This window comes from Orbicella franksi, chromosome 15 (assembly GCF_964199315.1).
Source record: "Orbicella franksi chromosome 15, jaOrbFran1.1, whole genome shotgun sequence".
Taxonomy (NCBI): domain Eukaryota; kingdom Metazoa; phylum Cnidaria; class Anthozoa; order Scleractinia; family Merulinidae; genus Orbicella; species Orbicella franksi.
The window spans coordinates 19,270,915-19,298,727 of NC_138159.1; the positions used below are offsets into that span (position 1 = coordinate 19,270,915).

The 27,813-nt window shown below is 37.4% G+C and overlaps 2 protein-coding genes across 3 annotated transcripts in view; one reads left to right on the plus strand and one right to left on the minus strand.

The window, feature by feature from the left end:
* The window catches only part of LOC145469338 (C-1-tetrahydrofolate synthase, cytoplasmic-like), a 34,108-nt gene extending 15,567 nt beyond the window's left edge, over positions 1-18,541 (plus strand). For both annotated transcript variants that reach the window (XM_081453019.1, XM_081453018.1), the window contains 24 exons: positions 519-574; positions 1,479-1,557; positions 2,036-2,130; positions 2,514-2,650; positions 3,109-3,155; positions 3,394-3,451; positions 4,732-4,781; positions 5,304-5,378; positions 6,046-6,148; positions 6,709-6,785; positions 7,707-7,786; positions 8,355-8,415; positions 8,823-8,891; positions 9,549-9,660; positions 10,625-10,693; positions 11,161-11,231; positions 11,992-12,033; positions 12,164-12,264; positions 12,988-13,082; positions 13,898-13,980; positions 14,796-14,903; positions 15,442-15,523; positions 16,091-16,161; positions 16,908-18,541. In XM_081453019.1, coding sequence (XP_081309145.1) covers positions 519-574; positions 1,479-1,557; positions 2,036-2,130; positions 2,514-2,650; positions 3,109-3,155; positions 3,394-3,451; positions 4,732-4,781; positions 5,304-5,378; positions 6,046-6,148; positions 6,709-6,785; positions 7,707-7,786; positions 8,355-8,415; positions 8,823-8,891; positions 9,549-9,660; positions 10,625-10,693; positions 11,161-11,231; positions 11,992-12,033; positions 12,164-12,264; positions 12,988-13,082; positions 13,898-13,980; positions 14,796-14,903; positions 15,442-15,523; positions 16,091-16,161; positions 16,908-16,997 — 1,911 coding nt within the window. In that variant the 3' untranslated portion in view covers positions 16,998-18,541. The remainder of the gene's footprint in view (positions 1-518; positions 575-1,478; positions 1,558-2,035; positions 2,131-2,513; positions 2,651-3,108; positions 3,156-3,393; positions 3,452-4,731; positions 4,782-5,303; positions 5,379-6,045; positions 6,149-6,708; positions 6,786-7,706; positions 7,787-8,354; positions 8,416-8,822; positions 8,892-9,548; positions 9,661-10,624; positions 10,694-11,160; positions 11,232-11,991; positions 12,034-12,163; positions 12,265-12,987; positions 13,083-13,897; positions 13,981-14,795; positions 14,904-15,441; positions 15,524-16,090; positions 16,162-16,907) is intronic.
* A 91-nt stretch (positions 18,542-18,632) lies between these two features.
* Positions 18,633-27,649, minus strand: LOC145469344 (uncharacterized). Its single transcript, XM_081453026.1, has 6 exons — positions 25,976-27,649; positions 23,391-23,768; positions 22,152-22,472; positions 21,106-21,324; positions 20,455-20,721; positions 18,633-19,395 (listed from the first exon to the last, which is right to left on the minus strand). The coding sequence occupies exons 1-6, from the start codon at positions 26,208-26,210 to the stop codon at positions 18,980-18,982; spliced, it is 1,836 nt and encodes a 611-aa protein (XP_081309152.1). The 5' UTR covers positions 26,211-27,649; the 3' UTR covers positions 18,633-18,979.
* Positions 27,650-27,813: the final 164 nt, after the last annotated feature.

Consider the following 27,813-nt stretch of genomic DNA (forward strand, 5'->3'; position numbering starts at 1 on the left):
AAACTTGTTCATTGAAGTCTTCTAGAGTTACAGAAACTGGGGTTTTCTTCTATTCTTAATTCGAATTATTATTAAAAGGCAGCCAAATTGGGCAGTATTATGTCACAAATTTTGTGACATCTCCAGAATAATCAAGATCATTTTGAAACATATTGCAAGAAAACAGAGTTCTGATACTGGAGATCTTCCTGAATCCAGGATTTTCCAGTTATTTTAGGGGTCTCTCAGTATGTTTGGAAGATTTTTTTGTGGTCACTTTGGAACATACGGGTGTATTTCCAAACAAAATTGAACTGTGCTGTACGTCAAATCTTTGGAAGCCTTTTGGAGAGGGTGGTAGAAATTTTTGAGAAAAAATTACCTGGTATTGCTTTAGTTGATGCTGTGGAGTTCATTGTCCAGTTTGTAATTTTGGTGCGAGGGATGACTGCTTCAGAGCAACAGGCCTATGTTGTAGGGTGTTGTCTTTGAATTATGCATTGAAATCCTGTTAGCCTGCTGATAAGTTCATTTTGCAGGGTGGACCTTGGAATATTCGTTACCTTCCTCTCAATCTCCAAAGACCTGTACCAAGGTATGTCTGTTTCCTTTGGTTCTAGAATTGTTTTCACTCTTTCACTTTAGTGTCAAAAAGTTATTGGTTTTGCACTATTATGCTACACGATTGGCTAGAACACTTGTGCCACTTATTGATCTCCAATCAGAAGTAAAACCAATACCAATTACAACGATCTTGCACTCAATTTCCCATGATTAATATCTGCTACATGTATTTTCTTTGAGTTTTGATTGGTTCATTGGATTGTCTGGGGCCTTTGTGATTGGCCAGAGTGATTACTCTGTATTGGCTTAACGACACGTAATTGAAAATCACTCTGACTAGTTACATGTAATAGAGGGAAATGGTTATGAAGTCCAGTAGATCTGAAAGGAGGAAACATGCCGAGACTTAAATTGGAAGGTGTATGTCTGTGCACAACCTTTTGTTTTACGTTTATTCACTATTTATGGATTACATAATCAACACATTTCTATGGTTAATAGTACAAATATTTTAACAAGGAGCCCATGTCATATATGTGGTTTTCAGTGGGGTCTGCATGCCAAAAATTAGTTCCTCTGACAGGGGTAATCCCTCAGTGTGCATGACAAAGAACTTTAATTTAAGCCTTCATATCCATTCCCCTGTATTACCTAATAAGTCCTGGTTAAGGTGGCTCACAAAGAGTTATTTATTTTAAAATATAGCCTTGTTGTGAAGCCAAAAATTATAATAAGTAGTAATAATTATCAGTGGCTATGTTCTTGTCCATGATGTCAATTAGGAATAACTTACTAATTAAATCAGTCAGAACATGATTTAGCAAAACTTGGAATCCCCCCAGCTCTTAAATTTGTTTTGCATAATGTTTATTTGTATGGCAGACTGTCTTTCTCCACTACCATTTTGATTGTACAATATGTTGCTCTTTTTGTAGCGATATTGACATATCAAAGCAGCAGATGCCAAAGAAAATTGCAGAAGTAGCAAAGGAAGCTACAATTCTTGACTATGAGGTAAATTCTGTTTATGAATTATGATCGATAAATGTAGAATTGAACATGACATTAAACCTCTTGACAAATAGCCCGCCAAATACTGTCTTTTTTCAAGCAAACAAACTTATGACTTTTAAACAGGCAATCTGTACTTTTTATGGAAATGCAACCATAATAATCGGTCAACATTTTTCTGTGATCCTCTTTACTGAAATCCATGATACTGGTGAAAAGAAGACATGTCATTTTTGTGTTGATTACAGTAAGTTAGACAGGTGAAGGAGCAGTTAAAGGCTGAGAACTACCTAGCACATCTTATTGATTAGGAATATCTAGTCCAGAATGCAAAAACACCCAGCCTCAACCAATGTACTGTAAATTAAGGACCTTGATGTACAAGACCATTTTGGGACCAAAATTTTCCACATTCCCACTTATCAGACTGTGTGAATATCACACTTCTCTGATGTATTGTATTGTTTTTGTTTTCCTGTAGATTGACCTTTATGGAAACAAAAAGGCAAAGGTATCCCTTAGTGTTTTGGAAAGACTGAAGGACCAACCTAATGGAAAATATGTTGTTGTTGCTGGGTAAGTGGAGTTGTTTTTAACGTAGCAGAACTCATCAAATGACTGTCCAGCTGAACTCTGTTTTCTGCATGATGTAACTCCTTGAGGCTCTTAATTAAATGTTTGTTGATTTCTCTAGCTGTGTTTGGCTTTATCCTTCAATGCAAACCCTATTTGCAAAGGAAATGAGTTAATTTGACAAACTGATTGAATTATGGACTAAATTGAAATTACTGAACAGACACCTGGCAATATGGAATCTATATGTTTTACATAATAAAGAAATGAAAAGCATGTTAATGATGTTATCTGTGCACCTGTCGTCCAATTGATCATAAGTAAGAACCAATTAATGTGAGAATAATTTGATATATTAATATTTACAAATATATAACCTTTTCCAGTATGACCCCCACTCCATTTGGAGAAGGAAAGAGTACAACAACTATAGGCGTGGCACAGGCAATGGGAGCCCATCTGAAAAAGAACTGTTTTGCTTGTATTCGACAGCCTTCCCAGGGCCCAACATTTGGCATCAAAGGTATTTTAAGTGATCCACATTATGAACACTTTCAGTGTAGGTTGGATTTTGGTTAGAATTCTAAAGTTAATTAAAAAAACCATTAATCTGGACCATTCAACTGGGATACATGTAGATATAACCCCTTTGATAGTACACATTATGTAATCTCAGTACATTTTCTTCCACACTGATTTGCTTAACCCTGTTTTATTATGGGAATGGTGCTATGCTTTCTCTTTCAATATAAAAAAGTGCAGATGTCAAGAAGACTGTTTATCAGTTGAAAGCTTTTTACCAAACGGCCCCTTTAGAAGCCACAAATTCTATAAAAGTTCACTAGCCAACAAATTCAGCTTATACTTATTGTGATTTAGTAATTCTGACTTAAATTGGCTACAAGCTGATCACGTCATTCGCAAGACATGTCCTTTGTCTCATAGGTAAATAATAATTAATACAGTACTACATCATTTAAGGTGGTGCAGCAGGTGGAGGATATTCACAGGTGATACCCATGGAAGAGGTCAGTATCAATCTGCGAAGAATTATTACATATGGTCAGAATGGTTTGTCAAGTGTTCTGGTTAAAAGTTTTCTTCAGTATTACAAATTTTGAAAGTTATTTAACCAAATTTAGCCAATCAGCTATTTGTCTGATATATAAATTACATTGTCAAGTTTCAAACAGTTCAGTTTGTATTTTAATAAACCTCTACAAATTAATGTTCTTTATTAAACTTGCTCTGCTGTGGTTTATTTAGTTTAACCTCCATTTGACTGGTGATATTCATGCCATAACAGCATCAAACAATCTTTTGGGTAAGTGGTAAATATAAAATAAAACTATTTAAACTATTTAACTATTTTTAAATACAAATTGAAGCAGTTTTATTGAACCATTTTAACCTTAGTTAGTAGTATTTTAATTCTTGTTTTAGTTTTTAATCCTAATTAGTTTACCGCATAGGTTTTTGTCCTTTTTATTGTATTTTAGATTTTAATGTATTTTAAAGGTTTAACATTTATTTTCTCAGAGGACCCTCCTGAAAACCACCTTATGGTGATTGGAGGCTTCCTCTTAAAATATTATGCATTATTATTATGTATTATTTAGTTCACAGTTTGCCTATATATATGTATATACCAGAAAAGGGTATAAAAGCACCATGTACAAGAATGGCTCTCTTTCTGAGTTTGAATTCCAACTTAAGGATGTTTGCACCCATTGTTTCTGCGAACCCTTACTGCACACTTTATTCATGTTGCAATGTCACACCACATCACAAATGAAGTTTACATGCTAAGGAAGAAATACAAGCAAGTATAGGACTTGGTATAGACGATCCATTTTCCAAAGTTGAGTGGCTCTTAGGCACTTTGATTAGGCCTTTTTTGGCAAAAGTTGATGTATCTGTATATGAAAACATTTTGGGCATGAGTGGCTTTAAAAGTTTGTTTCATTTGCAGGAAAGCTAACAATGGAATCAGTAAATGCGAGAACCAATATTTCATTGTTCCCAAAAATATTGATTCCTTTCCTCATCCGTACAAAATTTCTAGACAGTTTAGCTTCATACATTCACTAAACAGCTTGGCTTTAGAAATTCCCCACCCCTGTGGAATTTCCAACAACCTTCTATGGGGTGGGTATGGACAGTTTTTTAACTGTTTGAACAATCAAATGTGACACCAATTAGTGATGGAAATCTGGATATTCTGACTAGTCTTTGGAGAAATCTTTGTCGTTGTTGTTGCACCGGGATTGTTGAATATTTTATAGGGTTGAGAGTAATAAAATTGTAATTGTTTTAGTAAATTAAATGTTAATCTCAGTGGATCCTTTATGTAAATATGCACTAAAAACTGGTAACTTTTTGCAAATTTTCCTGAGAAGTATGCCATCAGCTGCCCTTCTCCCCAAAGAGGTTGGAGCCTTAATCTGAAGTCCCCACATTGAAGTTTAGATGTTCACTTTCCAAATCCTGTTTAACAGCCTGCTAGCCAGCACTGTTCCCAGTCGGAGACTGTAATATACTAGTTTTCATCTGGGCCCAGAATTATAATGAAAAATCATTGTGAGTTGGCTGTTTCCATTTCAGCTGCCGCTATTGATACAAGGATGTTTCATGAATCTACTCAAACAGACGAGGTACGTATGTTGAAGATGAGGTTTTCTCTGCACCCTGAGTAGTCTGAGTAACTGTCAATATTGACACAACAGGGAATGACTAAAAAGACAACATAATTTTCTTTCACATTCCACTACTTTTAAGTTATAATGTCTGCAAACATGTTTCTTATATATGTGTGCCTGCAACAATAAAAATTGGCTGAATGTAACTGATCTGTATTTGGAGCATGATGCTAAGTATCAAAGGTTACCTGCCAGTATGTAATTGGGCTTCAGTTGCCGTGGTAAAATATTCACTGGTGCCCATTTATACATAGTTGGAGTGAGACAATTAGTAAATAATGTATCATGGACAAGACTTCCTTGTAAGGAACCTAGCTAGGGCTTGACATTGACCTGTTTGGATCCAGAGGGAGATACACTAACAGCAATATCAACACATAACCTGATTCTGATTGTAATTAATTGTTTCTTAAGAATTGATGTCTTACAATATAATATGGCACTTTTAGTTTATGAATGGTCTGTTTTCTTTTCAAGGCTCTCTTCAGCAGGCTTGTACCAGAGAAAAATGGGAAAAGGGAATTTTCTAACATTATGCTTGGTAGACTAAAGGTAAAACATTGTATGTATTATGTATTCTACATCTCTGTTGCCCCACTGGTATGTTCATATCATCGTTTCACTAAACATTATCATAGCCAACCTGTCACAAATTGATTGTTATTTGATGGATCTGGTTCACTTGACCATGTTAACTAGTAGTGCAAACACAGAGCTGTATAATAACATGCTTTTTTCCCCCAAAATTCCAAAAGCTTAATTAATTCAAGTCTTGTAAGTCCATCACTTTTAAATCAGAAGTAGTGTTAGGTTGGCAGTGGTAATGTTACTTCTGTCAGCTTAGTGCAACAAAGAGCTAGTAAGTCAATCATGGCAGAACAAAAGTTAACATAATAATTATGTTAATAATAATATTTTTTTCCTTTTGTCAACCTTTTCAAATAGAGCTTAATTAAGTGATAAGCATTAATTTTGACAACAATATCAATACAAAATGTCATGAAGGCAGCTGGGGACAATAGAGAAGACATCAGTAAGGGAAAACATTTTGATGTGTTACCAAATTCTCAAAACTGACATGAAAAGAAAAGTATGGAAACCACCAGCAAGGGAGAATCAATATTTTTAGTGTGGATTTGAATGGAGTACTCCAAGATAAGTGAGATGCGGGTGTTTCTGACCTTTGTTACTTTGCTTTGGTTTTGTTATTTGCCATCAGAAACTTGGCATTGATAAAACAGACCCTAATGAGTTGACTCCTGAGGAGATCTCTAAGTTTGCAAGGCTAGACATTGACCCAGACACCATAACTTTCCAGCGAGGTACTGTATGATATTCTGCAACCTTAGACAGGAGTTACATTAATAAATAATTTATTAAAGTTTTCACCAGGAGGGCAACTGGTTCTTACAGGCGGGTAAAACTTTTGAACTGAACTTCTTAATAAGAAAAACTTTCCCTAGGTTGTCAAACCAGGCAGTTAAAATCATCCTCACAGCTGGTCAATTTGCCTAGTGACCGGCCGTTAATGAAACCTCTGTGTAAGCCAATGTCAGTATCATAGAAGATTTATTGCTCAACTTTATGATTGAAACTGAAGAGCTGTTAATGTATACTTGACCAAGCCCAGTACTTAGAGAATAATTTGCCTAGCAATAAGGTACTCTGATTCACTGATTTTACTTATTGGCGCTCTCGACCGTCTCTTACATGGAATAAACATAGTTTTGGTTAAAGAAATGCCAGTGCCTTAAAATGAGGCCAACTTGGATTTGTCTTGAGTAAGCACGCGTGTAAACATTTGGGCAGCATGGAAAGCTGATTGTTACTGTATCTTTGCAAATTGCTTGTAACTTACAATAGGTGATTTTCCCCATTTCAGTGATTGACACCAATGACAGATTTCTACGAAAGATCACTATTGGTCAGTCGCCAACAGAGAAGAACAGCACCCGACAAGTAATAATTTGAAAATTTTCTTACATTTTAAAGGGATTACAAAACTGGTGGCTGAGTTTATTTTATGTCAAATAAGTTTTGTCAAATACTTGCTTTGAAATGTAATGCTAGTGAAGAAATAACTTATTGCATGGATCTAAATTACAAAATCACACCTCATTACAAACAAATATGTCTCCTGGGGTTTAAATTTATTTTATAAGGTGTACGAAAAAAACAAGATGTAAACTTTGTTAACTGTTCAGCCTAACAGTTTTTCAGAAACCCATTTGTTCGTTTGCTCAATCTTTAATCTGTATTTCTATACGAAGCAAGTTCAAGGTCTACTGTAAGTTACAGACCAAGTGTTTTCTCTTCAATTTATGGCCGAAGCGCAAAGTGAGCAGGCCATAACTCAAAGGAGAAAAAATGAGGATCAGTAACTTACAGTACCAAGGGAGAAGACCAAGTTAGTAAGATATTTATTGTATCTCTACTGTGTGTCTGACGGGTTGGGGAACGATTTCTATTCATGTGGAATGGCTTCAAATTTTGGATGCATGTCGAAAGCAAAACTAGTGAAATCGTTGTTACATGTAATTGTTTGGACATTTTAATACACAATTTAAAGTAAAAGAAAGTTTTAAACTTTTGCCCATTGTAAAAGTTTTGAACACTTGGCGATAAATCACGAAACATTTTGGCAACAAAAACAGCTTTAAAGTTTAGCGGGCAGTATAGTAAAATACAGCCCACTAAATTGGCCAATCATGTAAGTACAGTAGGTTTATATTTCACTCAATTTGGTGGCTAAAAGTTTTGACAAAGTTCCTTTAAGTACATTGTAGGTCGTCCAGCAGGGATAGGGAATATCAGTGTAAACACAATTTTTTCACTGGCATATTTCGTTTTCCTCACAATGTTTTCGTCTAAATGTTGCAGACCCAGTTTGACATCACTGTTGCAAGTGAGATCATGGCTATATTGGCTCTTACTACTGACCTTCAGGACATGAGGACAAGGTTTGCCTCTGCAAATTCATGTTTTCTTGCCCTGTTCCATTCTCACAAACCACTGGGTGCCATGTCAAGCCGACAGCAGCATGCCTGACCTTTGGTCACAAAACAACTCCATAAATCAAAAACAGTCTTGAGTGAGAAAGACTAAACTATTGCACAATAATACAGTTACAATCTCAAAAGAAGTGCTGAAAAATGCTTAAAATCCTAAGGGTGGGTGGATGGGGAGGTCAGACTATGGCAGACAACAACAAGAACAACTGCCTGCTTTACCCATCATATGACCTTTATTAGCTTGCAGGCCCCAGTGGCATATGAGAAAAACATTAATTTCCACTTATTTTGTTTTACAAATAACACTTTGAGCAAGTGAACATGTGTAAACCTTGCGGCATTTTGAGTTATTCTCTCCCTTTTCAAGCTTGCTCAGTGCACTTTGAATTCGTTCCATCACAATTTCCATGCAATATTTCTGAAGTAGCCTAAAAACAGTTTTGATTGGTACAGATCAGAAGAGTATACATATAGGAATTGGTTTTGAAAATGTAATGCATCCATTTTCAATTTGTAGGCTTGGTAACATTGTCGTAGCCAGTAACAAGGAGGGGGAACCTGTCACAGCAGATGATCTGGTTAGTCTGAAAGCTCTATTTCTGCCATCACTCAAGTCCAGTCTACCTTCCTCTCTGAGAAGAGAGTGAGTTCGGGGGAGGAGTGCAGGCTCCTTTCTCGACCAGCAGCTGATAGTTGTGCCTAGTTAGTCTACAACTAAGAAATGATAAGTCAATCAAAGTACTAATTAAAAAATATATATATTGCGGCTGGTAAGTCTCTTAAGTAACAGTGTTGTCTACTTGTTATTTCCTTTGTCTTATGATTTTTAAGTAGAATTCTTCCTTTTGTTAACTTTCAGAGTGTCAAGTTACCTTCAAGCGAACTATTAACCCTACAATGATGTATAAGACTCAAAAAATAAAAAAGTAATGTTTTAAATATAACTTTGCATGTTTGCACTGAGTTATTTCTTTTGCCCTGACAGGGAGTTGGTGGTGCACTGACAGTTCTGATGAAGGACACAATAAAACCCAATTTGATGCAGACTCTGGAGGTAAGAAAGCAATGAAAAGTAAGCAGAAGTTGCCTAATGACCACATTAGTGAAATGGAGGAGAAACTGAGTGAGTTTCTGAAGGAAAGGAACAAATGACAATTTTGAGCTCCAATAGGTTAGCGTCCAAAGCTCACTGCAAACACTAGCAGACCTTTAAATGATGAGATGATTTCCAGCGGTATTCCAAGAACACCGAAATATCAAATTTGCCTTGAGATGATGAGCTGCGTAAATTTATAAATGTACAGGAATTGGAGTACACACATGTTTTAAGGAGTTAAGTTAAACAGGGTATAAATGTTTGGGGTGCTTTAAATGTTCAAAATGGCTTCAGTCACTCTGAGGCCAAAACTGAAGTGCAAAACATTTACCAAACTGAAAATTTCCATTGTTTCATTATTTTTCACACTCTTGACCTTTTTAAGATTGCTGATCCTGGTAGTATGCAGGATAAATAATATCAGATACATGTATGAACCTAGGGGTTAGATCTGGGAGGTAATGGATCCGAATTTCTTTTGGGACTCAGACTACTTCCATGTTCAATGCTTATAACATAATGAAGCTTTATCTTACAGATTTCAGTAATGTTGATATAGATGGTGTAAATACGTACTAAACATAATCTATAATAATGTTATTTTGTTACTACCAGGGCACCCCAGTTTTTGTGCATGCAGGGCCCTTTGCTAACATCGCCCATGGAAATTCTTCCATTCTGGCAGATAGGATAGCTTTGAAATTGGTTGGACCAAATGGATTTGTTTGTAAGTATATCAAAGGCCAGGTATAAGTACTGTTAATATATGTGCATATGGTGAATTTTTGTAAGGTTAGGAAAACTAGCTTAAGGTTAATACGTTCACAGAGGACAACTGAGGAAACTAGCTGTGGTTTTGTTTGCACCCTTAGCTAGATTTTTTAGTATAGCAGTGCCTACTTCTGACCAGCTCCTGTACCGGCAGGGTTCATACAGACTCTGGAATTCTTGAAAAAGCATGAATTACTGTGATTCACTGTCATCCCACACTAAGGGAAGGGTTACGGATTGCCACTAAATCATTAAAATTCAACATGTAACAGCATTAGATTAGTGCTAAAATTTCAAAGAATATAAGGCAAAATGGATATGCAAGTGTATACATCACATTTTCATGTTTATCCATCATCCTTGTTAGTCATTCTCAATTCCTAATGCCTCCTTCCTGTCCAGGGGTTTCATCAAGGGCCAGGCAGTGTGGCAAATTGACCAGCTGTGAGGATGATTTTACCAGGCTGGTTTGACCATCTAGTGGATGGTTTTCGTTATAAAGAAGTTCAGTTCAAGAAGTTTGCCCTCTAGTGAAAAGCAGTTGCCATACTGCTGAAATTGTTAATGAAACCCCTGCTTGTCACTCATAGATTACGATTCTACAAAATCAATCCTGAATTCTTAGCTTTCCTATTTGACCTTGGTCTGTTTTTTTTTTTAGCTTCTTGAAATTGTGCTGACGGTATGACTACTCAAATCAAGGCTCTGCAACAAAATTTTCCACAAATTTAACGAAAAAAATGTGAAAGTTAACAATAGTTTTCCAACAAATTAACCTTGTGATCAAACTGTACATTACAAAGGCAAGAGATTTGTGGTCATTTTGATTATTTTATACGCTCAAACACCAGTGGTCAATTTGTAAAGAATTTGCTTAAGTGGCCTTAAAGCGACAACAAGGTGCTATTTTCATTCAACAGTCACTGAAAGTGGTTTTGGAGCTGACATTGGAATGGAGAAGTTCTTTAACATCAAGTGTAGATACAGTGGTATGTGCAGCTACTTTCATCGAGCAAACAAATCTTGCACTTTGTGTCATCAACATTCTAAATCTAAAACCATCGATCCTGCAAAGGCTGCCCTCTTGATGTCAGTGCTATTAGTTGCTGGGAAGATGTTTGTTTCATTGGCCAGGGGTCCGTCATTTTGAAAATCAAGGTTTTTTGTGGTTTGAGACATAATTCAATGCAATCTAGGTTGCTACAGAAACCATTATTAATATTTGCCCAGTTTAATACTTTCACTTGCTTCTTTCTGTCTACTACAAAATTTTTGCATAATTTACTGATTAGAAGTTTTCACTCAAAGTCAAGTGCCCATGTGAATCTTTATTTCCAGTGATATAGAGAGGAAATTTCTAACAGCTATTAATATCTGATTTAACTTAATTAGTTTGGTACTTTTGCTGCTTTTCCAACAGTCCTTGATAGCTTTTTTTGTTTTCAATAACGTGCAGGTTTAACGCCGCATTGTGCTATCATAGTAGGAACTGTCAGAGCATTGAAAATGCATGGTGGAGGACCGAAGGTATGGAGAGAACATTATTAAATCACTGACTACCTACATGTATGAACCAAGAGTGAGGTTGTCATGGGAAAATGTCAAACTGAGATCTTGCCCTGTTGATAGAGTGATTGCCAGTCAATGAGGTAAGCCTGAGGATTGAGATTTCCCAAGGAGACCAAACGTTGGAGGTTAATAAGTTGTTTATTATATGGCTTTTTGTTTTGTGTAATTTTTTTGCAATACCATAATTGGTCCATGGGCATTACATGAGAATAATTGCCCTAAGATTTAGCCAATTGATCAGAGCATGCGTTATATCAGCCACAAACACAAGCCATATAAAAAAATGTTTTAACGATCTTAACTGTTACGGTGTTGTCATACATAGCTACATTGTTATCAGGGGTGTCATTGACATTTTCAGCAGGAAGGTTACTCGGTTTTACATGCAGGCAAACTAAGTTTTTGAACTGAACTTCTATACAAGAGAATCTTTCCTCTAGATGGTCAAACCAGGTGGGCAAAATCATCCTCGCAGGTGGTTAATTGGCCCAGTGCCTGGCCCTCAATGAAATGTTCAAATCCCTGTGATACACGTACAATGTATGTTACTGTAAGTGTTGCGGCTTGTTATAAACATAGTTAAGCTTTAATTAACATAGGTGTCTAATCCTATGTACTGACTGATCAAGAACAGTTGAATTTTCAGTTTGGAATGTTCCTTTCCCTCATTTTGAGTACTGTACTGTTATCATCACTTTTTATTTTATTTCTTTTACAGGTTGTTGCAGGAAAACCACTCCCACCTGAATATACTTCTGAGGTTTGTTTGATTTTGTCTCTGCAGATGTTGCTTTTTTTTCAGTTTTGTACTGATGCTCTCTCAGGAATAATCATCTTTTATCATACTTAGTGCTGTTTTTAAATATTGATTTTTCCACAATATTTTTCAGAACCTAAACCTTGTTAGAAATGGGATGGTGAATCTCGCCAAACAGATTGAGAATGCCCGATTCTTTGGAGTTCACGCAGTTGTTGCTGTCAACCGATTTCCGTATGTCACAATATCAGTCTACCTGTTTTAAGAATGGAACAAATGCCAATCTGGCAAACTGTGGTTTCATTTAAGGGAAAAAGTCTTTAGCAACATTCAACCTTTCAGTGTACTCTAAAAATAATTATCAAGCCTTTGTGTAGCAATGAGGATACCTCTTCATTGTGTACCTCAGGCTCATTCGGGGTTGGGTGGGGGGGGGGGGGGGGGAATACTCCCAAAGTTTTTGGTGGGGTGTGTGACCCACACCTTGAAACCTGTTCCCTATTAATTTCGGATCAAAATCTGTGATCTTCCACACCCTTTTTCAGACCTAAGCCAAACATCAATAGTTCTCAGAGATGAGAACTCACTCAAGTGATACTTGCTTTCAGACTGGTTATGAGGAGTAAGCTTATGTGCAGGTGTACTGCAGACAATTCATTTCAGCTGTCAGTGGACTTAGTCCATTGTACAGGCTACCTCATGCCCAGGGATCCATATTCACAGTTGTCCAGTTGTGTGACAACTAAAAAATCCTAGGGAGGCCAACTACAAGCTGTACTGTTATGGTTTAACCATTCTTCCCCATTGAACGGACAAGTAAAATTTTGCCATACTTGCCCAGCTGACGACTTGGACAAAAAACTTATATGGGTCCCTGGTTTTCCTGTTTTTATTTACCCATTGATTTTCCGACCCAGATATATGCCCACAGTCGCTTGTTATATATTGTTCCCTTAGGACTGACACAGATGCAGAAATAGCTCTGGTTATTGAGCTTGCCAAGGAGGCTGGGGCGTATGATGCTGTAGAGTGCACCCACTGGGCAGACGGAGGTATTGACATAGAAATTCTCCCAACTGGTTTCCATGTATTTATCATGTGACTAGTTCAGAATGTTATAGGCCTGGCACCCAAAGGGGGCAGCAAAGAGAACCTGGTATTATGCTGGACCAGAATTTTTCTTTTAGAGAGACCCTCAGCAATTTTTTAACAATATTTTTTGTAACAATTTGGAAAAAAAATTGCAGGGTGGGCCTATGGGCCTATTGGCCGGTACACTGCTGATATCAATTTATACTAACTTCCCATGAAGTTGGTATAAATAATAAAAGATCAAGAAAATTTCTCTTTTCTCAAGACTAGCAAGTTTGACTTTGTTGGGATATTTTAAGAACAAGTGTCTTGTTGGTGACTGTTCGTTCAATGTGTGTTAAATTATAATTATTGAACCTAAATTTCCTACTGGTTCAATCTTTGAGCTAAATCTTGGTTATTTGGTTGTTTTAGTCATGTACACATGTACAAGGTAGAAGGGCCTTCTCACTGGCCAGATGATTGTACCTTCCTGCTGTGAATGAACCCTAGTCACCTGACTATTCAGATGAAAGTTGTTGGAAAGCCAGCTTCTAATTAAGTAGTGCTGTGACATGTAGGCTTTCAGCAAACAAAATATGCCCAGTTTTATTCTTCAAGTTCGAAATTTCACATATCTTGTATCATTTTGAATTTTAAGGGTTTATGAGTGAAATATGGCACCTTATTCAACATTATATAAAATTACAGCTTGTGTTACAGTACATCAATAGTTTCTTCCCGGTAACCATGTTTGACCTGTGATGTCTTACTAAAGTAAATTGTGGATATTCAGGTAAAGGTGCTGTGAATTTGGCTGATGCAGTGCTAAAGGCAGTAGAGGAACCTGTTGACTTCAAGTTCCTGTATGATGTAAAGGTCAGTGCTGGGTAAAACACATAAATGTAGAAAAACACCTGGTAAAAACTGCACACAGGTCAAAGTGGCCACATTGCCAGACCTCACTGCATTTTCCATATCATGGAGCAACTGAGATTAATGCCACTACCTCTGATGCTAGTTCATCATGGGTTACCCTCCCCTCCCCCCCCTCCAAGCATAATTATGATGAGTTACCCTTCCCCTTCCTGGTATATGGGATTGATCATATTATGATGCTAGGCCAGTGTATGTTTGTCAGCAGGGTGCTCTTTAACTAAGCATTTGTCAGTATCTAGTAAATTTTTATACTCCTGAGTGAAGAGAGGGACTGTGAGGGTAAAGTGCCTTGTCCAAGAACATAATTGTGCCCATGACAGGTGCTTCAACCCGGACTGTTATACATGTATCTGAAGAAGTCAGATGCACCATTGAGCCACTGCACCCAAGGATCATCCTCATTGTCACTATGTTAGAACAGTTTCTAATGAATCAAACATTGTTGAGGTAAAATATCAAGACGGCAACAAAAAATGTGAGAAATGTCCCTGAATCCAAATTGTTTGAGCCTGATTGGCTGCAAACACAGCTCTATTTTCCTCTCTGTTTTGATCAGTGTGCATAATGAATTTATTGGACTAGTTAGAAATCTATTGAAAGGCAAACTAAACTTCACATGACAACTAGTGACAGAGTATTGGAAGTTATTTTTAATTCATTTGTAGCAATAAACTTTGAAACTGATGAAGTGTCTAGATAGTAAACATGGCAAAAGTCTAATATATAGTTGGTTTTATTCCCCCATTTCCTTTTAGTTGCCAATTGAAGATAAGATGAGAATTATTGCCCAGAAGATTTATGGTGCAGATGACATCGAACTGTTACCCGAAGCTGAGAAGAAAGTTGAACGCTATAAAAAGCAGGTTAGTCTAGATGTGTATAAGTGTAATCATGTAACTTCACTTTGAAGTATTTTCAAGAAAGTTGTATTGCAGGCATAGAATTTCTGGTAATTTGTAAAAACAGCTCTCGAAACAACCTGTTGGCCATCTGTCAGCTGACTGTGGGCCAATTGTTTGGCCGTTTGTAGGCCAACATGATCATGATCAATATTTTCTCTGTCAACCATCAATCAGTAAATTAGTGTCTATTCTACAGCAAATGTTTTGTTCTAGAAAACTGTTGGTAGCCTGTTGGGAACCTGTCAGCCAACAGCTTACCGACAGTCAGTTTTGGGACCTCTTCTTCACAATTACCAATTTTTTTTTTTTTTTTAACGGTAGCAGATGATGTACACTGTAACCTGGATGGTTCACTTGGTACAGTGCCAGGGTACAAATCTTGGTTGTAAAGGGTCCTAAGCAATCCCAGGAATTATTTTGCTACCTTTTTCTCCATGACATCTGCAAGTTGTCAGTCAAGAGCTTGAGCTAACTTCATTTTGTTACTTGCTCTTTGCAGGGTTTTAACGACTTGCCAATCTGCATGGCCAAGACCCATTTGTCGCTCTCTCACAACCCCGAACTGAAGGGATGCCCTAAAGGTAGATTCCATTGCCACGACTGATAACTATTTCATCATCAAGTCAAAGATAGGCTGCTTCATGACCTGCACTGTCATACCTCTCTATAACAGCCCCTTTGGGGCAGAGGAAAAAGACTGTTCTAGGGGGTGGCTGTTATGGGATGGGAGGGGTGTTATATGACACCTTTTTTTTTCAGGGTGCAATATTTGTTTGTTTTTTGTAATTTTTTTTTTCAAAAAATGCATGTATAAATGAAAATGTATCATTAAAACAGAAACTAACAGAAACGAAGACCTATGACAAGCGGGTATGGATCAAGTTTGGTGACCTTAAACAATGCAAAAATGGGGTTTTGCATACACTGCTCATCAGTCATTGATTAACTGGCTGTTGTCGAGTGATTTTTTAGGCAGCTGGTACGAGTTTTAGAGGCTGTTGCCATTGTAGTGAGGTTAAAATAAGAGTGAATGTATAGACTGTCCACCGGGACCAACAAAAGTGGCCATTAGTGGAGGTTTGATTGTATGTTTATGCTAGTCTTTATCTTAGGTTTATAATCATTTTGATTTTTTTTACTTTTTCTAGGTTTTACTCTTCCTATCCGTGATGTACGAGCTAGTGTTGGTGCTGGATTCCTCTATCCACTGGTTGGCACTGTATGTATTCACTAACTTAGCTGACGTTGCATGTTGTTACTTTGAGAGTTGACTTTGTGGGTGTTCCTTGGCATCAGGAACATCACTAGAAATGAGATGAGATGTGTGGCTAATGTTGTAATTTTCATGAAGTTGAGGAAGTATAAGACTACAAACTGGAGTCCCCCCAGCAGCCCCCCCAGCCACAGAAATTATGTAATTTTTTGGGCAAAACGCTCATTATTTGGACAACAAAACTTGAGAGAAAACATTACAAAATAATGCAAATAAAATATCTAGTTTGTTACTTTTTATGAATCTCTGTGCAGTTAGACACCTGCCCAGGTCTGTAGGCTGTCAAGTGGTTTCTTCATAAAGTTGGTACTTACCCTGGCTTCTTTCTTGACTACTAGTAGTCCCTCTTTCGCTTAGTCCATCGTGCACGATGTGAAAGAAATTTAACTGCAAATAAAAAATCTTGGGCGTGAGAAGCACATAAAAGAATGGACTACTAACTAAGCCAGGGAGTTTGACCTTTCATGGCTGAGTAATTCTTCAGTGTCAATTTCCAATCTAATTAACCATTATATCCTTTTGCATGCTTCTCGACCCCAGAATTCCATGCAGCCTTTTGTCTCATGGTTTTCTTTCGCGTCATGCACAACGGACTAAGCAATAGAGAGGCTACTCATAGTCTAGCTTCTCTCAGAAAGTCTAGATTTCCAGTTTCTTTTGTTATAACTGTTTATCTTGGTGTTCCGTTTCAGATGAGCACCATGCCAGGACTTCCCACAAGACCTTGCTTCTATGACATTGACTTGGACCCAGTTACAGAAGATGTATTTGGGTTGTTTTAGCCCTCCTAACTCAACTTGTTTTAAGGCTCATAAGAACTCATAGCCAAGAAAACAAGTGTGATTTTTGGTATGTACCCTTACTAGCATGCAGAATTTCCAAGTGATTACACACCATGAATATTACAGAATTGTCCCATAATGTATTGGTTGTTAACATCACTGAACAAGGAATGGAAACTGAAGGCTTGATCAACCAGAAATGGTGCTTGTTAACTTGGCTTGTGTGGGACACTGTTAAGTTCTGAAAGTAGCGAACGCCATTTCTTTCAGGATTAGCAGTCTTTTCCTATTGTTACTTTTGGTGTTGCAAATTTCAGGGGCTTAATTTGTAACTTTTGTGCTGCTTAATCATCTAATGTATGGGGACCCATTTTGCGGTATTGTTGGTGTAAACAGTGATGAAATTATGACTTTAAGTATTTCCACTCATACGTCAAAATGAAATGCTCACTGAACACCAAGTTTAAGTTTATACTGAGTGAAGTTTGAAGGGAGATCAAATTGTGATAAGGTTTTACTGATTTTTCCAAGGCCTCTGCAGGCTTTGAAAATCACTAGTCCACTATCCAGGAAGATGTTAATTTTTTTGTTTGGTGGGGAAGGGGGAGTGGGTGTGGTTACTCTTGGAATTTTCAGGACTTGTATAACAAGGTGTGTTTTTTGCTGCTGTGAGTGTACTATTTTTGTCATTTATCTATGAGGAAACATTTTAAGAGAAATTAATAATATATCAACTGTAAGAACTGCTTAATGAAGACAGTCAAATGTGCTAAGTACAACTGACATACTTCAAGTTAAAACTGTAGATCATTATTTTAGAAAAATGAACTTGGCATTGATGATTCTTTTGTAGGGCTGCAAGTTAATAAATTATCAAATAATGATAGCAAGGTAAACTGGTCATTATAAAACTGGTTTTGGGACAAAATGGATGCCAGAAATGGAAAGAGTGCAATGAAATTGCCAGGGTGCTGATGTCTAAGTGAGATTTAATTGTAGTTTGAACATTTCAAACATTGTCAGTGACATGAACCGTGCCACTTGGAAGAAAACTGTAATTGAGCACAATGAAGAGCGATCTTTTTTGTTAACAGACCTGAGTGCAGCACAGCACAGCACAATGCAACACCAGCGTTAATTTTTTCCAGACCGGTCTAGTGCAGCCCAGCACAGCACAAAAGCATGCCAAAGCATTCCTTTCAATGCCAAAGCAATCTTTCGAGGCACTTTTTGCATGGAAGTTTCTCAAATCGCAATAAAAAATTTCCACGTAAATGGCAACAGTTTCATATCGGCAGTCTTACTGTTTTTGCATCTCATTTTAGGCACTCATTTTGTTCTGCAACCGTTGTTTATGATTGACAAAGTCAGATACTGCAGATTGGCAGAAGGCCAAATTTTGCATAACAGCCATAGTGTTTGTGCTAACAGTTAGATTGTAAGGAAATAGGTTTAACAATGAACAGTTGATGGTCAGCATAAGCCTTATTATCAAGGGCTTAATTGTCATATTTTTCTAGGCTCAATAAATATTTTGTTTGTAATGTCTTTGTTGTCCTTTTGTTACTTGGTTTGTCATTTTAGCTTTGTAAAATAAATAATGAGCACCTGCAATTTTTAAGCTTAAGTCAGTCTTTGTGCCCTAATCTTCATTATTTTTAACAATTCTCGTTCTGTTTTGGTTCACATAACCTCTGTTTTTCTCAACCCCGGTAAACTATAGTTTCAGGGTTTCCTTTCAACTGGAGGTAACTTTGTGCGTAACTAAAAAGAATTAGTCCCCTAGCACTCATTGCACAACAAAATTCTCGTGAAAAGCACAGAAGTTCTTTAACACGTCAAATCACTCCATCATTTGGTTGTCACAAGATTTTCTCAAGCTGATCCTAAAAGTAAGGTTTCATGTAGCAATTTTCCCAGCGAAGCACTCATTTCACAACAAAATTTGCATGGAAAGTGCAGATTGGAAGTTCTATAACATGTCAGATCACTCCATCATTTGGTTGTCTCAAGGCTCTCTCAAGCTGATCCCAAAAGTAAGGTTTCACATGGCAATTTTCCCAGTCAAGGTATGTCCTGTCTCGAAGAATCAGCGGTATTTCGCAGCTCTTGTATACAATGGGCACGACCTGATGAAATCGTATCCTTGTGAGCGCCTTCTGCAGCTCATGGCTCCACCAGTTACTTTGCACAGAATCTGGTGTAAGCACAGCAATTGTTTTTCTGCTGTAGCAGATTGCTTGAGAAATGTTTTCCACAATTGGTACTCCTGGGATAAAGTCTTTGAAGTCAATACAGCAGATGAAGCCTCGCTTTTCAAGCTCAGCAAAGAGTTCCTTCACCCAGACAACATCTTTATAGCTGTAGCAGATGAATACGTCCCATTTGGGTTCGTAATCTGAAGTGAAAACAAATCTGTGGGTAACAATGTCATGGTAACACGTAAACCTGTATATATTAACCAGTATTTATTTTATGGCTTGTGTTTGAAGCTGATATAGAGTGCACTCTGATTGGCTAATTCTAGGGCATTATTCTCCCATATTGCACACAGGCCAATTATGGGCCTACAAAAACAAAGCAATAAGCCAGATAATAAACAACTTGTTAACCTCAAACATTTGGTCTTAACAGGAAAATCTCAAACTGAGACCTTGGTGTATTGACCAAGTAAAGCAAGGTCAATATGGCAAGGCTGAGGTTTGAGATTTTCCCATAGAGACCTCACTCTCAGTTAATAAGTTGTCAAATATATTATCTGGGCATTTACCACCCAAGTCAATCAACCCCCAACTGTTTAGCCTTCCACTGGAAGTAAAAAACATTGCTATTTCATGTTCTTTAAGAGTGAATGAGGGCTTATCAACTTTAGCTGGGGGCAAACTGGCTAGGGGCTAATCGACTTGGGGTCTATACAACTTGCATTCTGTACAGTAAAGTACTGTACCACTTTTTTGTCAGATGTTTACCAAAAGCTTCAGAATCTTTCTTAGGTCTGCCTCTGTATTTTATTCCTTTGTGACATGCTTTAAAAAGCAGCTTCAGCTTATTTCCAGTAAATTATAATACTAAAGGGAACTGTCAAAACTGCAACTCTGGATTATTATTTGAATGAAATGTGAAGGGCATGCATGCCAAATTGCTTGCATGTGAAAAGACGCATAAACAAATGAGAGATGAAAGTCACGACTGACTAGAACATGGAGGTCTGTTAATGTGTTACACAAATTCTAAAATGGTCATGTCTCGATTCAAATCATAAAAAAGAAATGAGAATTATGACAAAATGCACTTAGTAGCCACTTCCACAGTCCTGGCCATGCATCACTAGATTTAATCTGTCCATCTCGATCCATCCACTGACACTGCACCTCAACTCTACCTTCACAGGATCCTGTTATCAACAGGTCCGGTTAGTTATTTCTAGTTATTGTGTGATATAGGGTTGTTGCCTTACCTATTTCTGGAGCCTTTTTCACAACCTGATCAAACTCGGCATCTTGCATATTCTCACACAAGCCTTGCAGTTGACAATCACCTGGTTCACATGACGACGACTCTGGATTGCGTTGGTTTGTAGTTGTGCCACTGCTGCGGTATGAGGAGAGCCAGCCCTTCTTCTTCGCAAAGCAATAAAACAGTAGAACTATGATGGTGGTAACAACACCAGTAACGATGCCTATAGCCACCACAAGTGTGATGCGATTTGATGGCAAGGGTTCATCTAGTTGAAAAAAAAATTAGAACTTAAAAGAGAGTTTAATTTTACTTCAACCCTTATATTGTGGAAAATCAGGCGAATCTTGATTTCAATATCTTGCATGTATTTTATTATTTGGTGGAACTGGTCTACAATGAACGTAACTGTATGTTTAACTTTTGCATTTGCGTTTACCAAAAATGGATAAAAAAGATAATAATGTACATCACTTTATCAGCACATTTCAAAGAGTCATAACATATATAACAATGAAATGAATTTGAATATTTCAAACAAGACAGTTGAGTTATAAAGATGATTATTTTCAAATTAATCTGACTATTAATATGATAAATTTACCATTGATAGATGGCACCTCTACTTTATTAGAAGATAGATTTTTCATACCTTCGAAGTTTTCCTTAACGCAGTCTGTGATATTTTCTGCTGGTTTATTTGGAGAAGGATCTGGTTTGCTCGAGTTTAACTTGAAGTCAGGACATTGTTTACATGCATGACGTGATGATTGGCCCACTTGTGGCTGATATGTTCCCCAGGGGCATTGAATCCGATGCACACTTCCTAATGGACAGTAATAACCCCGAGGACATGTTGCCGTCAAATTTACTGCAAAATAAACAATATATACCTAATGTCATTCTTGAAAAAGATTTCATGTCAAAAAAGGAAATTGGTGAGTCAAACTCAAGAGGTAAGCGTTGCAGTTGACTTATAGTTGCTTATAATTAACCCAACATTGACTTATGGGAATTTCTCCCAAAATGTTTTTTTAAAATTTCCTTTTATCACCCTGCAAATCCCTATTTAAGGCTCTTTTCTTGAAGGATTGCAGCAGAACGGCCCAAAACTTCATTTGAAGGTGGAAACCAACATTACCTGACACTTTTAGGCAAATAGCTTGTCGGAATGAATTTTTGTTTTAATGTGTGAAAGGAGAAACATGGGGCTACAAAATGCAAATAATTTATACACAGATTCAGTTTATGTGTTAACATCCTTTTTACTACCCAAATCAGATCATGCAATGATTCATTGAGGGAGGTTACAAATTATTGTTCTGTTTGTACATTCTCCCATACAATCAGTTACATGTACATGTGACAAATTGCACAGATGTAACCTCCCAGATGAATCATGACGTGGTCTGAATCCGGTGACAACAAGGTGTAAACTCCGTCTACTGTATTACACTGTAAATACCACTTTATGTCTTGAAGAAGTGTTGACGGACAAATCAGTTGAAGATGAATTTGCCCACATAATTCATCTGAACACTGAATTTAGATGATTTATCTGTCTTGGATGAATAAATAATCTCAGATTGATAAATCATGTCCTGATATAAATTCAGCCTCGGATAATCCAGCTCTACAGTATAAATTCAACCATTGACATTATATGTTAAATGTTAGCCAGTAACAAAATTTCCATACCAACTTTAAGATGAAATGGTGCTAATGATTTAAGTCCATTGTCATGCATAGCATAACAGGTGTAGTTTCCTGCATCTTCCATTGTGACATTTTTTATCTCTAGATTAACAATCTTCACATTTTTATTCCGGTCTGACATATGAAAATATTGGTAGTGTTTTTGATCCCCCTCCTTAATAAGTGACTTGTCCTTGAAAAAGCTATTCTGTACTGTATAATCCTGGGTTTTGCAGGTAAGATTGACAGTTGACCCAGTATATGCTGTATTCCTACTGTCGCCTTCTAGTTTCACATACTCAATATATGGCCCTTGTTGTTTTCCTGAGGACGAAAATCAGAGTTTTTTTTCTGAGTTAGGTTTTAAGCTAGACTTGCCACAAGTTGACTTTTACTTAATGCTATGCTTATTCATCTCCCTTGAGTGAAGCAAGAGAGCAATCTTCGAGTGACGAAGTTGCAAGTGTGAGCAGCTCTAGTCACGAAAGGTCAACATGTTTTACTCGCAGGGATGTGTATCAAAGCTAAAATGTTTGGCATGAAAAACGTGATTGACATTTTCTTAAATTTGGTGTGATGCAAGTACAAATAGACTCTCAGAATACAATACTAACAGGTTCAGGGCTGTCATTAAGGGCCGTAACCCATAACACCTGTTACAGCTGAGTATGCTTGATTTTCTCCTGATGCAACAGGTGAAGTTGCCTGTTGTTGATAGAATTCACCCATAAAGTAACAAGTTTGCTTCAGGTGTGGAGAACAAGGCTACAGGTGACTCAAAACTTAATGACAGCCCTGCAGGTTATTGTAAACAACAATTGTCACATTACATCAGGTGAATTGATTAATCTCGGTGGAATTTACCATGCGATCTAGTCAAGCCAAAATACCCTCAGCTGATGACATACCAAAAAGCTAAGATCTTAAAGGTATTTAGCGTACAGAAATTCTGCCAGAAGTTCGACAACATCAATTTTTTCCAAAACCCAGGAAATAAGGGCACTTTACGGATTATGCCCCTGATTGGCTAATTCTGAATCTGCATATGGTAGTGGCTGTAAATAATGCAAATTCTTTAGGTTGAATGAAATTAAAAAAACCCTCATCAGCAGTTCACCAGAAACTGTTCCAAGAAATTTTCATTCTATTTGCCCGTTTCAAAAGCAAACTTTTTATGGTAAACTTGGTGATATAATTATTAATAAAATTAAATTTGAACACAGTTTGATCTGATTTACTTACTTTCATTTGATAAATAAGATGACGCTGTTACTTGTCCAACCTTATTCTGTACAACACACGTGTAGTTTCCCGCATCCCTTCGTAACACTCCCTTAATGAGTAAACCTGTGTTACAGTCCTGGTATTCATGTCTGTTGTCTGCAACTAAGGCCGAGCCATTTAACAGCCATGACACAGTGGCTGATAATTTTGAAATACTCACTGTGCACTTAAATTTGACATTCTGACCCACAAAAATGTATCTTCTATTGCCATTAATTGTGACCTGGGGAGGACCTGTGAGAGCTGATGATGATTGTGATGGTAAGATTGTTCCATTTAAGCATTTAGGAGTTAGAGAAACAGCATTTCGTCTGTGCCGTTCTGAGGACAAATAAGCTGCAATGGATCAACCAAAAATCAATCAGTCAACCTGGGTCAATCAGTCAATCAGTCAGTCAGCCAGTAGGCTGCTCAGTGGGTTGAACAGTAAGCTGGCAAGCTGGTAAGTCAGTCAGTCGGTCGATAGGCCAGTCGGTTGGTTGGATGGTTAGTTGGTTGGTCTGTCAGTCAGTCAGATCAGTCAGTCAGTCAGTCAGTGAGTTAATAAAAGACTACTGTCTGTATAATTAAAACCTTTCAAATCTGTAACCTGTGTTTCAGACACCCACTTACATGTAATACAAATGTCTCATTGTTACAGTAGTTTTGATCCCAAGCTAGTAGATTCAACTGTTCCTTTGATGACCATGATCCGAGTGATCTTGGATCATTGATCCTGATAAGGGCATAGCTGGGGGGGGGGGGTCCTGGGATGCCCATGAGCCCCCCTTTTGTAAGCCTTTTTAAGCAAACAACCTAAGACACAGCGTGGAGGTCGACATGACAATCTGGTGAGTGTCCTCACTTCGACACAGTGTGATTCCCCCTTTGAAAAATCCTGGCTACGCCCCTGATCTGGATAATTCCAAAGGAACACACTACTAGCATAATATGTCCCTTTATTAAAAACTGGATCATCAAGGGGATAAGATAAGATAAGATAACTTTATTTACACACGGTTCTTCCATCAGTCAATTAAAGTACTGGACTATCTACCTACATGTAACTACAGTAAAAATTAATAACAATTCAAATTATTTAAAAAAAACTGCTTTTCATGGAGGCCGTGTCTAAAAATTTACTTAAAATTAAGATATTAATTACAATGCAATTCGAGAGTTTTCATTGGCTTAGCCATCATGGGTTATAGGCCATCAAACCATGCTCTACAAATATGGTAATGATTTTTTGGGGCATTTTTACATTTTTATTTACAGTAGTGAAGTTTTCTGTATTTTGGGGGTGTTAGCTGCGCTGCGCACCTCATTGACTGTCTACCATCTCATATTCAACGCACTCTCAAGGAATAATAATGTTAAATAAACCACTGAAATGAATTTACTTTGCAGAACAAATATTTAATTATTTAGTAATTATTAATTAAGTATTCCAATTCTAAGTTGAAAGATTAGGCTTTGAATAGTTCAGAATGAATGTGTAGAAGCTGAAAAGTCTAGTCGATTCTGGTGGTTGCTATAGAAAATTATGAAATAACTGAGCTACTGCGCACGCTCTCATTGGTCGATAGGTGTGTTTAGATGAGAGCATGTGAACACGGTTGTGACATTTTTAATTGGCGTGTATTTTCGAGAATTATTTTATAAAAGCAATATAGAGCATTTTTTCCATGTTTACATAGCCTCATCTAAACACTTGGGAGGTTGGGAGAATTCTAGAAAGTTATGCAAACCCGAGACATAATACACAAACCCTCGACTACGTCTCGGGTTTCCATAACTGTCTCGAATTCTCCCAACCCTCCTAATGTTTAGATGAGGTTATGCAAACACAAAAGGAGTGCTCTATTGCATAAATATGAGAATTTTAAAAGACTTTTTTATTATATATTTTTTTCAATCAGTGAATTGTAGGGAGTTCCTGTTTCTGAGTTCTTCCAACTGCTTTTTATTACACTGCAAATCACTCTTGAAATGCAAATTATACATGTGCTTTTAATTAATCATTGTATAATCAATAGTGTTAGCCTGTTGTAACGAAAAGGACTCTTCGTTTGGGGGAGACTTGACTTTTCTTGAGTTAACTTACAACGTTGGGGTAGTTGACGAAGAGTAAAAATTGTTTTAAATCACAGCAGCTGTAACGCACATGTTTTGACTGAAAGGTCACGGCATTTCATTGTGGGTCGTGCTACAATGTACAAGGTGCGTCAAATTCTCGGAAACTACGAGACTTAAAATTATTAGAAATCAGACAATTCTATACCAAATACTGCGCTATTCATTCTCAGAAAGAAAATGAGGAAAAATTGCGCAATTGTTTCGATTTGTTATAAAATTATTTCCCTTTCTATGAGAAAGTCAATTCACTTCTCCATTTGAACATGTTCAAAGTTTATCGTAAACAAACATTGCTCAATTAGTAAGATTAGGTTGACTTACAAAATGAAGTTACACAATACTTCTCTTCAAATCACCCCATACCAAAATTGATCTTGAATTACTGTAGAACTGTGAGTCAATATAATGAAAATTAACAACCTCACCTCTTTTACATTTTGCTATGACTGCTTCTCCTTTGCAAACAGATTTCTTCCCGGTCAAGTGATCGACCAGGCACGTTTTCACAGTCACGTTCAATCGCACACCATTCTTGTCCATGCAGGGACAAAGAATCGTTTTTGAACGACACTTTGACCGATGTTCCAGCTTTTCCAAGGCAGCGAACGCTAATGCAAGGTATAAACAGGCACTAAAAAAAAGAATCTTCTTGGAAATCATAGATTTGTTTGGCTTTACAATCTTGCCGAGCTGATGGATCGTGGTGTGCCCCGCTTGCGTTCTTGCCGTCAGACGGGAATTATCGTTTAAGAATTCTATCCTGTCGAGAAATTTTAGAAACAGCAATCTCGAAATAGACGTAATCCTTTCAGAACTGTTTCGAGGCGACGACACGAGTTTCGACTTTCGAAAGCAACGCCGTTTATTCCGTCTGATACCAACAGGAAATTGCTCTGATTTTAAGCGCCTGAAAAAGCGGAAGTTATGCAGAAAATAGCTTTCCAAATTTGGAGTTTAACCGGAAAGGGCGCAGTGAACTTCGTAACAAAACAACCTCGTTCCCAGGGTCTTCTCAGAAACATAGTACAGGAAAGTACGTAATTTCTGAATTTTTTTTTCTGTCAGAGCAATTCCACAATTACCAATTTAGCATTAACCATGTTACATGTAATTAAACTGGGCACTAGGAATGAGAATAATAACAATAAGAATACAGTCGGGTTCCGGTTGCGACCACCTATCGTAAACGACCACCTGCACCTTCCCGATCTGCGACCAGTTTTCCAAAATACCAAAAGTTTCCAAGTAAAATCACTGTATTTGGAACCTCTTGTAAGCGACCACCTCTCGTGTAAAGCGACCCCGACTATCTTTAGAGCGTGAAGTTTTGAAATTTTCTATTGCTTTTAACCTCCCGTAAGCGACCACTTGACAGATAATAGAACGGAAGTTGGATAATAAGGCGTTGTCACATCACTTTCCTAGGTAGTACAAGAGACAGAAATTTCTCAATTCTCTATTTTTCAATTGCCCATAATTCACTCCGTTTACCCCCCAAATTTTGCATAAACTATTGTTGTGAAATATTCTTGGAAGGTCTGCATATTCCCAAGAGCATTTCACAACAATAGTTTATGCAAAATTTGGGGGGGGGGGGGGGGGGAGCAAACGGAGTGAATTATGGGCAATTGGAAAATAGAGAATGGGAAGTATCGGATTTTTACTCGAAATTGACTTTTAAATACTTTGGAAAGCTTAAATATTTTTCTGGCTACTAAAAATTATTGCATTAGTTAAGATAGGCGGCATTGGCGCATGGGGTGAGTCTCCCCAATTACCATATGCTAATGAGGCAAACTTTGGACCCAACATGGTCTAAGCTCTCTTCAGCGACTACCTGCCGTAAGCGACCACCTAGGATTGACATTTTAGGTGGTCGCTTACGGTAGGATCGACTGTGCAAACTTCATTTAACAATGTTTTTCGTTTTTTCTTAACTTTGTAGGTTCTCAGAGCCATCGTCAATTCCTCGGCAAACTGGGTTAAACTGGACCGTCAACACCTTGTTGATAAATCGACAATGATGTTTAAGATTGTAAATAATATGGTTCTGGACTATCTTAGTTTGCACTTTGTCTTCCGTTTCGATACCTTAACCTATAGCTGGTTTTCACATGACGTCACTAAAATTCGAACCACAAAACTATTGATCTTCCTGAGATTTTACTTAAATGATGTATAAGAGCAGCTGAAAACTAATATTCATACAAATTTTCGCTCCGAATGGGTTTTTGGTTTTGTGATACACTACGCTTGAATTTCT

Coding starts and splice junctions, on each gene's coding strand:
- LOC145469344 (XM_081453026.1), bottom strand. CDS start 26,210: ATGATTTCCAAGAAGATTCTTTTTTTTAGTGCCTGTTTATACCTTGCA. Junction 22,473..23,390: donor ATCTTATTTATCAAATGAAA/GTAAGTAAATCA, acceptor TTTCGTCCTCAG/GAAAACAACAAGGGCCATAT. Junction 20,722..21,105: donor CGTTAAGGAAAACTTCGAAG/GTATGAAAAATC, acceptor TTTTTCAACTAG/ATGAACCCTTGCCATCAAAT.